General features: G+C 46.8%; 1 protein-coding gene across 1 annotated transcript in view; it reads left to right on the forward strand.

Moving 5' to 3' along the window:
- Nucleotides 1–13408, forward strand: part of Slc35d1 (solute carrier family 35 member D1) — a 49822-nt gene extending 36414 nt beyond the window's left edge. Inside the window, exon 12 of the mRNA XM_032901359.1 lies at nucleotides 10566–13408. Coding sequence (XP_032757250.1) covers nucleotides 10566–10674 — 109 coding nt within the window. The 3' untranslated portion in view covers nucleotides 10675–13408. The remainder of the gene's footprint in view (nucleotides 1–10565) is intronic.
- Nucleotides 13409–13752: the final 344 nt, after the last annotated feature.

Genomic DNA, 13752 nt, shown 5'->3' on the forward strand with positions numbered 1-13752 from the left:
GATAGCTGAGTAGTACTCCACTGTATATATGTACCACATTTTCTGTATCCATTCCTCTGTTGAAGGACATCTGGGTTCTTTCCAGCTTCTGGCTATTATAAATAAGGCTGCTATGAACATAGTGGAGCATATGTCCTTGTTATATGTTGGGGCATCTTTTGGCTGTATGCCCAGGAGTGGTATAGCTGGGTCCTCAGGTAGTACTATGTCCAATTTTCTGAAGAACCGCCAGACTCATTTTCAGAGTGGTTGTACCAGTCTGCAATCCCACCAACAATGGAGGAGTGTTCCTCTTTCTCTACATCCTCACCATCATCTGCTGTCACCTGAGTTTTTGATCTTAGCCATTCTGACTGGTATGAGGTTAGTTAGCTCAGGGTTGTTTTGATTTGCATTTCCTTGATGAGTAAGGATGTTGAACATTTCTTTAGGTGCTTCTCATCCATTCGGTATTCCTCAGTTGAGAATTCTTTGTTTAGTTCTGTACCCCATTTTTAATAGGATTACTTGATTCTCTGGTGTCTGATTTCTTGAGTTCTTTGTATGTATTAGATATTAGCCCTCTGTCAGATGTAAGATTGGTAAAGATCTTTTCCCAATCTGTTGGTTGCCGTTTTGTCCTAATGACAGTGTTCTTTCTTTGCCTTACGGAAGCTTTGTAATTTTCTGAGGTTCCATTTGTCGATTCTTGATCTTAGAGCATAAGCCATTAGTATTCTGTTCAGGAAAATTTCCCCTGTGCCCATGTGCTTGAGGTTCTTCCCCACTTTTTCTTCTATTAGTCTAAGTGTATCTGGTTTTATGTGGAGGTCTTTGATCCACTTGGACTTGAGCTTTGTATCTGGAGATAAGAATGGATCAATTTGAATTTTTCTACATGCTGACCTCCAGTTGAACCAGCACCATTTGTAGAAAATGCTGTCTTTTTCCCACCGGATAGTTTTAGCTCCTTTGTCAAAGATCAAGTGACCATAGGTGTGTGGGTTCATTTCTGGGTCTTCAGTTCTATTCCATTGATCTACTTGCCTGTCTCTGTACCAATACCATGTAGTTTTTAATCACAATTGAGAGCACACTTCCTAATCCTTTCCAACTAGGTTCCAGCTAGGAACCAAGCATTGAAAGATATGAACTTGCTGGGAGCCATTTCCTCAAACTGAAACAGTGAGGTACCTGGAGATGCCTTTTGAAGGGGTATGGAATGGTGTGCTCTACTTGGATGAGAGTGGGTGCTGGCTTTTGTTTGTCTTTGAGTTAGTTGCTGTTGCTTCTGAGTTCCCATTTTCTTAGTCACCTAAGATGAAATTAACTTACTGTTGAGTTAGAATGACAGAACCCAGTAGGATTCAAATCCAGGCATTCCAACTCCTCTTCAAATGTTAGTATCATTGCATCATTTGACAAGGAAGGTGTATTGTTTAATTTTTCCCTTTTTCTTTAAAAATGAAATTGTCTTTGTTATTTCTAGGTCTGCTTTATGGTTGCTGTTCTCTTTGACTAGTCAACATGCAAAGATGAAGTTGTCATTATTAATTTTTTAATGCAAAAGCTAAGTTACACGGACTATTTAATCGATTTTGCTTGTTGGAAATGATTTCAGTTAGTTCTTAAGAGACTGCACTTTAAAGGAAACCACCAGCTGAACTATATTCCTGAAGAATTTATGATTAAGCCTTGACAAACCTGGCTCCCCTATACTCTGCCTCCATTCTTCGTTGTATTGAGAAAAGCCTAGCTGGGCTGTGCTGGCACAGGCTTTAATCCCAGCACTGGAGGCAGAGGTCGGTGGGTCTCCGTGACGTTGAGGGTAGTGTGGTTTACAGAGAGAGTTCCAGGACAGCCAGGGATACACAGAGACCCTGTCTTGAAAAACCAAAAACCAAAAAGAAAAAGGGGAGGAGGAGGAGTAGGAGGACGAGAAGGGGGAGAGGAGAGGAGGGGGGAGGGGAGAAGGGGGGGGAGAGGGAAGGAAGAGGAAGAGGAGGAGGGGGACTTGAGAACCAGCCATGATGGTCACATGTGTAATCTCAGCAGTTGAGGGGATGGAGGCAGGAGGAACCACACAGTTGCTGGCAGCCTTGACCCCATGAGCCCCCATCTCAGATACAAACCGGAAAGAGAAGCGGAGAGTCCCTCCATGGCCTGGCGTGCTGAGGAGCTCCTCAGGTGCCTCTCAGCCTACAGCACTCTGTGGTTTAAGAGGACTTCATGCTTTCATTAGAGCACAATTAAGGGCCTGTCTGCACTTCCTGTAAGTGCCTTTACCTGGAATCCAGTTCCTCAGTGGTCAGCAAAGGGTCCCCTCTCCCAGAGAGTAGCAGCATGGAGGGCGGGGAATGAGCAGTGAAGAGAGCTTGCTCCTGTGCGTCAAAGTCTGGGCTCTGGCCATGGCCCAGGCCTGAGGAATAATGATGCCATAGTCTCATGGCCACCCAGGACAGAGTTAACATGTGGTTAAATAATTAAATGCAGTAATCAACTCTTTCCAGTGTATAGTGCTGTGAGTTTTGACAAGTGTGTTTAATCTCTGTTACCCTTTTGTATGTGGCTGCTTCTGATTCCCTCAGGTTCTGACAGAGGGCGTCTGGTCACAGGCCGCCAGAATGTCAGATGAGTAGTGTGCATTGTCTCTCTCTGAGTCTGGCTCTTGCACATGCTTTCCAGCAGTTTTGGCTGTGGTGGTGCTTCACGCACTTCTGTTGCTAAGCACGCCTTTGGGTGGATATGGTACACCGCTCACCATTTGAAAGCAGGTGGGCCATCTCCAATTTAAAGTTATTAAGCTGGTGTGTGTTATCTGCCGTAAACAGTGCTGGAGTGGACACCTAACCCAGGAGGCCCTGGAGTGGGAGTGGGAGATGGAGAAGGGTGAAGCCCTGGAATGGTGGTGGGATGGTAACGGGGAGAAGAAATTGCATTCTGTTTTATTTTTCCTTCCAAAATGTTGGGACTGCTTTGCTGCCAGCAGTGTGGAGTTCTGGTGCTGTGTCCTGGCCTTAGGAGCTGCCTGTCTTGCTTAGATTTGAGGCCCTCTCCAGCTGTCGTGCAGACTGACTGCGACCTTGTTTTTCCCAGGTTTAATGATAGGAGCATCGTTGCAGTACTCACAGGCCATCAGCATACTTGTTTTGTTTAGCGTTGTGTTTTTTTTTTTTTTTTTTGGCTTTGTGTTTAGAGACAGGATTTCTCTGTGTACCCCACTATGTAGACCAGGCTGGCCTCGAACTCACAAAGATCCACCTGTGTCTACCTCCTGAGGGCTAGGATTAAAGGCATGCACCACCACCACCCAGCTGCATATGTTCTTTAGTGAAATTGCAATATTTGTCCATTTGAAAAGCTTGATCATTTCTTTTCATGCTTTTAGAGTTCTGAGAACACAGCATATTCAAACATGTGGCTTTTCTTTTTATTAAGTGTATGTTTTACTGATCCAAGTCCTGAAAGGTTTTTCTCTTGTGTTACAGATGGTTTTGTTTCAGGTTTCATAATTGTTCACAAAGCTTGTTTTGAATTAATTTAAGGTACTGGATCCACAGGGCTGGATCCCAGAGTCTAAGTTACATGTTCCATAGATGAGTGAAAGTGAAGCCACGTGTGTTATCACTTAGATCACCAGCTTTTGAGGGCAGAAAACCACTTATCTTAATTACGTCAATATACCTTGTTTCTAGCCCATAAGAGGCATTCAACCATAGTGATAACAGCAAAACCCTGCCAATATTTTCATGCTTGACTGTGCAGCTGTGAAAGGAAGGCTCTCGCCTTTGTAATGGCCCCTACAAATAGCACATTTCACAGAGAAGCTAAGGAACCTGCCCCTAGTTGTTTAGCTTCTAAGCCTGGTTTGCAATTCATCCTCCATATCCATGTTCTTAACCGCAGAACTGTTTACTTAGCGATAGTCAGCAGAGGAATATATTGACTATTTCCCTCACTTTTCATAATGTGTTATGTAAGCCTGAAACCTTTTTTTGTGGGCGGGGTGCTAATGAAAGTCTTTCAGACTGGACTACAGACTGTGGGATGGGATGGGATCCGATTATAGAATTGCTTCCTGGGACATTGTTCTAGTGACCTTTGCCTAGCACCAGAATCCTTCATTCTCTCATTTGGATCTTTGCTTCTTTTTCTAAGACAGTGAATGAAGTTTTGGTGCCAGGCTGTATTTCCTAAGTAACTGCCTTGTCATCGATTCTTCTGGTCTAGTCCTCTGAAGTGAGAGTCCGAGCTTTCCTTTATTGGTGGTTCTCATCTGGAGTAAGAGAAGCGCATGCTTACATTCCTCAGTGGCCGCTGAAGTCACACCTCCAGGCTCTTCATGGTTCTAGGATGGGTTCTCGTCAGCGTGGCTTGTCTTTTGGAATAAGTTGCAGGAGGGCAGCCAGCTTTTGGTAATGTCCCAGTGGGAAGAGCAAGAGCTGAGCTGAAACATAGCGTGATCCTATGTTCTGTTGTTGCTGCTGCTACCAGCAGCTGCCTCCTGTCCCCTCTGGTGACCTTAGCTTCTCCTCGTCTTGAAGTGTGGGGTTCACTTTGAGTTGGCAGCCTGCTCGCTTCCCTCTGTGGTTTGAGTCAGCCTAGAATGTCCCATGACTGAGGCCAATTTGTTGGAAACTTGGAAATTTGAAAGAATTTCCCATAGGTTTGCAAAACTCATAAACTGTGCTCTGCTAGCTCTAGTGGGAGTGTGCCCATATTTAAATTTTCGTGAGGAGGGAGAAAAGGAAAAAAGGGTACAGCTGTGAGACAGAAAAAGATGGAGATGCTTTCTTCCTAAGCCCAGAGATACTAAGCACATGACAGAGGTGAACGTGCTTTCTCGATGCCTTAGAAGCCGCTGCAGAGACAGTAGCCCTGAGCGGTGGGAGGGGATGCCTACAGGAATTCAGGCTCGCCTCCTGTTTTCCTTAACTCTTCTGTTCAAAGCCCGTAGACGCACATGGAGCCTCACCGGAATTCTGATGCGGGAGCGGTATTTGTCTGGCACGTTAGCCAACAAAGCTAGTGATAGTCTTGTCAAGGATGTGGGTGCCACAAACATCTCAACAGGGGCTGGGAATCTTTTAGGGTTTTTTTCCCCCTTCTAAATTTATTCCTGGGCAGTCTCCCAAAACTCCTAGGCAGATGGAATGGTTCATACCCTAGCCAGACTTCGGTGACTAATACACTTCTATTTTTGAAGTGCGTGCAAAGACCAACACTTATTTTAGTATAGGTAGGACACAGACAGATACCTGGGAAGGCAGCAGCTCGCTCTGTGCATTCTGGGCTTCTTGCTCGTCTCTGTCTTTGTACTTTCAGCTCCCTTGGGAGGTTAGGTAGAATCAGCAGTTGAGTTCTTTGGCCTCTTACACTAAAGCATGAGCTTGCTTGGACAAGAGAAGAATTTCCTCTTCAGAAAGATTGATTTACTTATAAACAAAAACCATGTGCTCAAAGGCTGTCTGCGGCTGCTGCATAGAGCTTCTGTAGGGAACCTGAACACTTGTCTGTGTGGAGTTTTCCAGATGCTTCCTCTGCTGGCTGGAGAGAAAGAGTAATGGAGAAAACAAGGGAGGAAAAATATGGCTAGGAAGGGTTGAGGGTCACATATCATGTTCAGACTGGGAACTGAGGGAGTGAGCCGCAGTTTCAGAAAGAAGAGCAAGAAAAAGACTGGCCTTGATGTGCAAGTGAGTCTGGAATGTCCAGAGCCAGTAGGCCTCCATGGCAGGGGCAAGCAGTGAAAGGACCTACCATTTGGTTAGTTAGAGGAGTAGATTAGGCAGGACTTTCTGGTCATTACAGAATTGTTTGAGAAGAGGGAAGGATGTTGGTGGAGTCCGAGTGCAGTGGCGTGTGACTTAGTTTTAACAGGATCTGTCTGGGCACTGTGTTGAGACCAGCCTGAAGGCAGGGAGGAAATGTGGAGTGCTTGTGTCACTCACTGGTGGGCATTCATGCTGAGATTGTTCTGTAGTTCAGGGTGGCACGGAGCAATGATCAGACATCTTTAGACCTGGTGACGAGCTTGCAGGGCTGTCAAGAGGCTGTTGTTATAAAGTAGCTATGCAGACTCTGGCCAGCAATTCAGGTGCTGTTCCTGGGAATGAAGCCTGCCAGGATTTGTCTGGGAAGGAAAGTGTCACAGAAGAAAGGGTATCTGCCAGGCCTTAGCACTTGACTTTTACTCCTCCTACTGGTTGGTTTCCTAACCCATTGAAATGGCTCATTACTCTATTGTATAGCTTCAGTTTGTATTTCCTGTGTGGTTCTAGGAAACCGATTCTGTTGCATGATTCTATAGCCTACCCCCCGAGTCCACTCCTAGCATGCTGCCAGTCTAGAAGGCATGGGCTATGTAATCACAAGTGTATGGTCCAGATGCTGTAGTTTCATCAGATCTCCATCTCTTCAGAGGCGGCAGGAGTGGGTGGTACAGTCTCAGGGTAGACTACACTAATCTAACTACACCCATTTGTCTGTGAGGAAGTGTGGCGGCGGCGGCTGCTGCTGCTGCTGCTGCTGCTGCTGCTGCTGCTGCTGCTGCTGCTGCTGCTCCTCCTCCTCCTCCTCCTCCTGCTCCTCCTCCTCCTCCTCTTCCCCTTCCTCCTCTTGTTCCTCCTGCTTCTGCTTTTTCCTTCCTGTTCCTTCTACATACTCATCTCTATCCTCATCCCTCAACTGTGTCTACCACAGTAGGTCTCTAAATTAGTAATACTTGGGTCTTTAAGATTTATATGGAAAAATAATCAAGTTTTTTAAAGGACTTATGTAATGGTTGCTTCTCATTCTTAATATGTATATCATGTTATTGCTGGATATTTAGTTCTTCTTGGGTGACTCATGAATTGTCATGTTGGTAACTACAGTATTTGGTGATAGCTATGATCAGGTCAGGGTCGAAGAACTGAAGGCTCTTTTGGACAGGTGCAACAATTTTCCTTTCTCCTTTGCTGTGGACTGAATGCTATGTTCCTCCAACATTCATGTTCTAGTTATGATTCCCAAGGTCAAGGTTTTAGGAAGAAAGCTTTGATGGGCATAGAGTCTGCAGATAAAGCTCTCTTGAGACCCATGTCCCTAGCAAAGAGGGGCCCTTGCTGCCTCCTTCTTCAAAGGACCAGTGAGAAGGCTCCTGTCACATACATACTCCACCTTTGCTCCAGAACTAGGGGAAGTAGATCATTGTTCTTCATATGCTATCTGTTTTATAGTGTCAGGTGGGCTAACGGCCTGTGACTATCATGCTATTGCTACCACATGCTGGTGCTTCATGAGGAAAGAGGAACAGAAGAATTGTCTCCTCTACCAGATAAGCCCACTGTGTTACAGTGTGCTTGTTCTCTCTCTCTCTCTCTCTCTCTCTCTCTCTCTCTCTCTCTCTCTCTCTCCCCCTTATCTCCCTCTCCCTGCCTCTCTCTCCCTCCTTCCTTCTTTTCTCCCCTTCCCTTCCTCCCCCTCTGTGTATATTAATAGACTTTATTTTTTAAAGAATTTTTTATTTTATGTATGTGAGTACACTGTCACTGTCTTCAGACACACCAGAAGACGGCATCAGATCCCATTTCAGATGGTTGTGAGCCACCATGTGGTTGCTGTGAGTTGAACTCAGCACCTTTGGAAGAGTGGAACCACTGAGCCATCTCTCCAGCCCCCATAGACTTTATTTTTATTTTTACTTTTTTTGCAATGGGATCAAACACAAAGCCTTGCTTTTGCAAATGCTGTGCCAGTGAGCTACAAACCCATCCTGTGTTTATATTCTCAGTGCATATAATCTCGTTTAATCTTCAGACAGGCCTAGCTGAGACATTGTGCTGCTTGTGCCCGACCACGCTGACATCAGCCCTCGGCTCAGAGCTGCGCTCTAGCAGCAGCATCCAGGAAAGACTTCGGTTGGCTGGCATCCAAGCCTGCCACTGCAGCTTAAGGGCTCCGTTGCTTGGCATGCCATTCTGTTCATGGGGTGCTGGGCGCAGCTGTGTCTTAGCTTATGCTATGACCCCCAGAATCATGTGTGCCACATCAGCATCTATTTCAGCCCTTGTCCCAAATCCCTCAGGGCTTTTTGCACCATTTGGGGAAAAGCTGATATTGCTAAGGAACCACCTATCCCCACCTTTCTAGTCTTAAAGGGGCAGTGCATGTTTTTTATTTGGGAATCTGAATTTTGTCTTAAAGGAGTTTTGCCTCACATTGGGAAAGTGTTATGCCAATCCTGGGTTTCTACCCACCCACCTTTGAGCATTCAGTTCCTGGACAGAAGACACATATGACCTTTATATTTATTATTAGCCTTTATTAGACTGATGGTGGGCAGTTATCTATTCTCTTTGCTATTCAAATCTATGTCCACTTGATAATCCCAAGTTATTACTATGTTGTATCTGGGCTGCTCTCACCCCCAATTGGCCTGCTCTAATGGCCATGCTTTCCATGGCGTCTTTTTCCTCTCTCCATCTTCTCTCTCATCATAGTTCTTCTCAGACCCCAAGCCTGGGAGTCCAAGAACCCACCTTTGCCTCTTCTGCCCAGCTATTGGCTGTTGGCATCGTTATTCACCAGTCAGGGATAATTGGGGGGGGGGGTGAGAGGGCAAGGTTATAGGGGTCACCTGGGTCTACTCATATTCTCTGGGAGCAACCAATATTTAACATAGCAAAAGACCAGATCTCAACAGACAAGCCTATGTGATGGGAGGATTTGTATTTGTATACAGAATGACGCTCCCAAAAGATTGGTTAATTCCCCTGGGGTTTTAGAGCTAGTGGTATATTCAGGATTTGGACCATGACTCAACTCCGGTTCAGGATTGTTTCATTACTCCAGGGGACAATAGGGTCTGGGGACATGCACAAGCCTGCCATGCTCTCAGCCTGCACTTTGAGGTGTTTGTGTCCAGGTGAAAGGGGCTCAGTGGCAAAAGAAGTGAGACTGTTGTGTTTAGGTGGTCATGAGGGTGTGGCTAGAAGAAACAGGAAAGAAAGGAAGGAGGGAGGGAAGAAGGAAGGAAGGAGGGAAGGAAGGAAGGAAGGAAGGAAGGAAGGAAGGAAGGAAGGCAGGCAGGCAGGCAGGCAGGCAGGCAGGCATTCTCAATTGGTTTGGTTGGAGTGGGTTGGGAGCAAAGGGAATCGGCAGTCATAGGAGATGTTCATGTGGTCCTTGGAGCTTTTAGCTTTGGACTCAAAGGCTATGAGGTCCTACCACGCTCTAAGGGTCTCGTCTGTCAGAAGTCACACACTGGAAAGCAGAAGCATTTCCAGGATTCAACAGCAGAGGGAAGGGCTGCCCGATGAAGGGATGGGGACAGCCGGAGGCCTTGCCTGGCCAGGAGCTGGTGCTAGAGGGTGGCGAAACAGTGTTCCAGTACCCCAGAGTGCAAGCTCATGTGCAGGGGCCTCTGGAGCAGAAAGAATAAGGCTGGGATGTTCATGTGCTGATGAGGAGGACAGCGAGACCCAAGGAGCTGTGGTGCAAGTGCAGCGGGAGCCGGAGAGGCAGCAGCTGCAATGGAGATGGACGAGCCGGACACCAGATGCTGAGCAAGCTCCTTACAGCTTGAGGATTCCCCTCTGTACAGCGGGCACCTGCGGGAATGGAGGAGTCCCAGATGGCAGGACATGAATGAAAATGCAACACATGGGTGCTGCGCTTCAGCAAGGGTCTGAGGGAATCCCACTAGGAAGGACAGACGAGCGGCAGCTCTGAGTAGTGTGGCGGAGGCTCAGAGACTGGGCAGTGCTATACTAGCTCCTAGTGTACCCTGGTGTTCCTTCCTCACAGAGTCCTCACAGAGGTGGCAGTTCTCACCCTTCTGCAGCTGGCCTGGGGCTGGGACATCAAAGCCCAGGGGAAACCACAAATGGTTTTAAATGAGCAACGTGTTGAGGAGTCTTGTGGTCCGGCCAAAGATGGAGGCCAGACCCAGGGCAAAAACATTTAAGGGGAAGTGCAGCCCAGGCAGTGAGCTGGCTGGTGACCCAGTGGAATAAGCACTGGCAGTCTCTCTCAGGGAAGTGTCGTCAGGGACGCTGGACCTGTGAACCCAGCTTCCAGCTTAGATTTGGATACAGGAAGGTGTGAAGTCCTCCCAGATGATGAAGGAGAGTGTTGTCTTCATGAGTGCCGGCTAGGGCGGCATACATGAGCAGTGAAGCATGGCAACAGCCAAGAACTCAGGGGAGTGTTCTTCCCCGAGCTTGCTTCTCCCTAGAAAGGAACCACACGGCGTCTTAGCAGTCAGGTATAACCACAGTCCGTGTTCTTGCTGTGTCTTCCAGACTTTTCTTTCTTCTGATTCAAATTGAAATACACATTCATGTTTACTTAATTCATGTAGAGGTGACCAACATTTGATATTTTGTGTGTGTGGTTTTTGTCATTTAAGATGCCATTACCTGTCTTACCTATTAGTCTGATGGATGTATAGTATTCCATTCTGAGAATACATATCTATCGAATATTATACACATACTAATTACCACTGTGAGACGCCTCCTTTCACCAGACTTTCCCTGATGAAGTGCTAAGGACTCATCCCTTCCTTCTGCCGCTCCCTCACGATGCTTTCTGTCTTGCAGTATTGCGGGAAGCCTGGTGTATTCTTACATCACTTTCACCGAAGAGCAGCTGAGCAAACAGTCAGAGGCCAGTAACAAGCTGGACACGAAGGGGAAAGGAGCAGTATGACCTCCACGGACCCTGAAGACACTGAGGCGTCCTCATTGCTGGGAGTTAATATTCCTTTGCAGTTGCACAACCCTAGGATTGATTGCTGCCTTTGAAAATTTATTATTAACTATGTTTGAATTAATTTATATCAGACTGAAAAATGTTCTGGGTGGGTTTTAATTTATTTTTCTTCTCTGACAGTGAAACAACAGTGTTTTGGAATCTTTTACTTTGTAGCTTGCTATACAGGTGGCCCTGGCAGTGTATACCATGTGTTCCGAGATGCGAGAGACGCTTTCCAGTGGTCTGTCTCTGGAGACAGTTTAGCTGGAAATGCAGCTAAGGTTCTCCTCCTCCTCGTCCTCCTCCTCCCGCCCCTCCTCCTCCTGCCCCTCCTCCCTCCCTCCTCCTCCCTCCACCTTTTTGTGGCACTGTCTTCATAGTATCACCACATTTGCCAAAGGTGACAGCTTTGGCACTAAAAGGCCCAAGATGCTCTGGTGTGCTCTGCCTTCCTAGACTGAGCGGGTGAGCAGAGCGTGCCTTGGCATGTCTGATCCTTTGTTCAGTTGGAGACAAGCAAGGGTGGAGGAAGCCAGTCATTTCCTCACCGATCCAGCTGTAATGCATTGAAAGTCCCTGTCAGGCAGTGCCGAGTGCTGGGAGGCAGAGACGTGTTAGTAATTCAGCCCTACACTGAATGGAAGATGGAGAACTCGGTTCTCTCACAACTGGAAAATCCTGGGACTGTGCATCGGTTACTTCAGCTCTGGAACTGCAGGCCTTTGAGATTGGAACCACCTGCCTTGCCTTCTCCACAGCCCTGAGAAGAGCCCATAAGAGACTGAAGAGCTTTACTCTGTACACCAACCCAGCAGCGGCTCCGCCTGACCCTTCCTTCTCTTAAAGGGACAGACGGTCAAGCTGACTCCCATCTCCCGCCCCATGCCCTCATCATGTGGATGTAGTTGCCAGTCTGTATTCCTGTTTGCAGGCTCTCATGGCGAGACAAGGGCCTCGTTTCCGACTGATTGGTATGAGGGGGCTAGGTAGACATCTTTGCATTGTCGGAACTCGGTCTTTCCTTGGCAGATCTAAATCCCTCCCTCTGACGTGACATGAGGTCAGCTCTCCCCTGCAGATACATCCACCTGATAAGCATCTCAGGATGGAAGTATCTTCTCTTCTTCCCTCATTCTGAGAGGGTCCGTGGGTGGACCTTGCCTGAACTGCCTCAGGGCGGAACGATTGCTGGAGCAGGGTGGTGTGGCTCAGAGGCTTGGCTGGCTTTGGAGGGCTGGCTTCTGACTCCTCGATGGGCCGCTGACTGCAGGCCTTTAGCTTGTATTTTGTGTCTCAGTGGGGAATAGTTTTGATTTTCTCCCCTCTATTTGAAATTGTTCATCTGTAGGCTCCATCTTGCATATAACTTGTAAGAAAGACATTTGCAAGTTTTCTGTAATCTTGTATCAGGAATATGTGGGAGGTTTGGTCAGTAATGCCGAGGCAGGCTCTCCGTGGAGTGTTAGTGGGTCACAGGGCCACTGAGGGCTTTAGGTCTGACCTTTGTTTTCCTTGTTGGGGGCTCTTAGTGAGTGCAGATGTAATGTCCAGCACGTTGTTAACCACATGGACAAATACAGAGAGCCTAGAGCTCTCGTGTGTGGTTCAGCCAGAGTCTGACCTTAGTTGAAAGGACACAAATGAAAGAAGTCAGAGGTTTGTGAGTGAGACCTGCCTGCACTGATTTTAGGCACCCCAAAAGCACAGGGTTCCATTCAGAGGTCATGGTCCTCCTATTTTCTTCTAGCTCAGATGAGCCACATGGCTCTTAGAACTTCCTCCCCTGAGTTCTTCCCCAACATTAATGCTCTTTCCTCCCATGTCTGTGCAATGCTGGTTTCTCCCACAAACAGGCTATAATGGATTTCCCTTCTCTGGGGAAAATACTGAGAGTGCGTGCCCAGTGCGTGCGGCGCCCAGTGCGTACGGCGCAGAGCAGCACAGGCCTGTCATCCTTCCTTCAGTGCTAGCAGCGCAGGACAACGTGTCCTTTCCAAGACATATGCACCTGTGCTCCTTGCCACCAGATGCTTAGGCAACGGGCTCTGTCCCCTATCTTTTTGAAAATAATACACAACAAAAATTTTCTCTGCACAATTATAGCCACTGTGATTCTGCTTTTTAAAAAGAGAATTATTTTCATATTTATGTTGGCAAATATGGAAAAGGAAACTCTGTTTTCTGTCTCAGTGGGAGTCAACTGCATTTCAGTATGGAAGTGAAGACTCAGCTGTCACCCTGAGGTAGTCCCAAGCCTTCCTTCCCGACCTCAGAGCAAACCACACCGGACCCACCTCTCCGCAGTCCGGCGCCATCACTTCTCTAAGCCTGCCTTCTGCTCCTCCTGTTCACGGTCCACCTTGTGAGGTGGAGAATCTCTAGTGTTTAGTTTTTTAACCTTTATTTTGAAAAATATTTTTTAAAAAGATCTACTGGTTAGATTTTATTGTCTCACAGAAATGTTTTTAGAGATTATTTTGTTCACAGATGTCTCTTTTCTCATGCTGTTGACTGACCTTTGCCTACAATGTCTTTTCAATATAGATTTTATTCACCAATTTACTTAGTGTACTAAGCATTACTAAGTAAGAGGTACTGAGCATTAAGGTATGTAAATCAGGTGACATAAACATGGAAAATCATGTGCCTATTTTTTTAATGATGTCAAATAAATACTTTTTCTGGAAAATGTGTATTAGAATTCCTCCCTCCTATATCATAAGCATTGAGAGAGAGGGATCTGTTCACTTATAAGGTGACGTGCCGTCCAGGGGTGGGTACATGACTCAGTGTTAATGCTTTGCAAACCTGCCATAGAATCAGTGACTATGTAGGCAGTGTCGTTGACGTGCCCATGATGAGCTGGGAGGCAGGAGTGCTATGCTCTTTACAGGATGTTGCTTGATGAGCATTCTCAGAGATAAGTAGCTTTTCTGGATAATAACCCCCGACGATATACACTCAGCAGGAGAGCCACTTTGGTAGAGCTACTTAACGCAGACAGGAATACATGAAAGCATGTCAGAGACTGGA

The sequence above is a fragment of the Rattus rattus genome, chromosome 1, assembly GCF_011064425.1.
Source record: "Rattus rattus isolate New Zealand chromosome 1, Rrattus_CSIRO_v1, whole genome shotgun sequence".
NCBI classification, from domain to species: domain Eukaryota; kingdom Metazoa; phylum Chordata; class Mammalia; order Rodentia; family Muridae; genus Rattus; species Rattus rattus.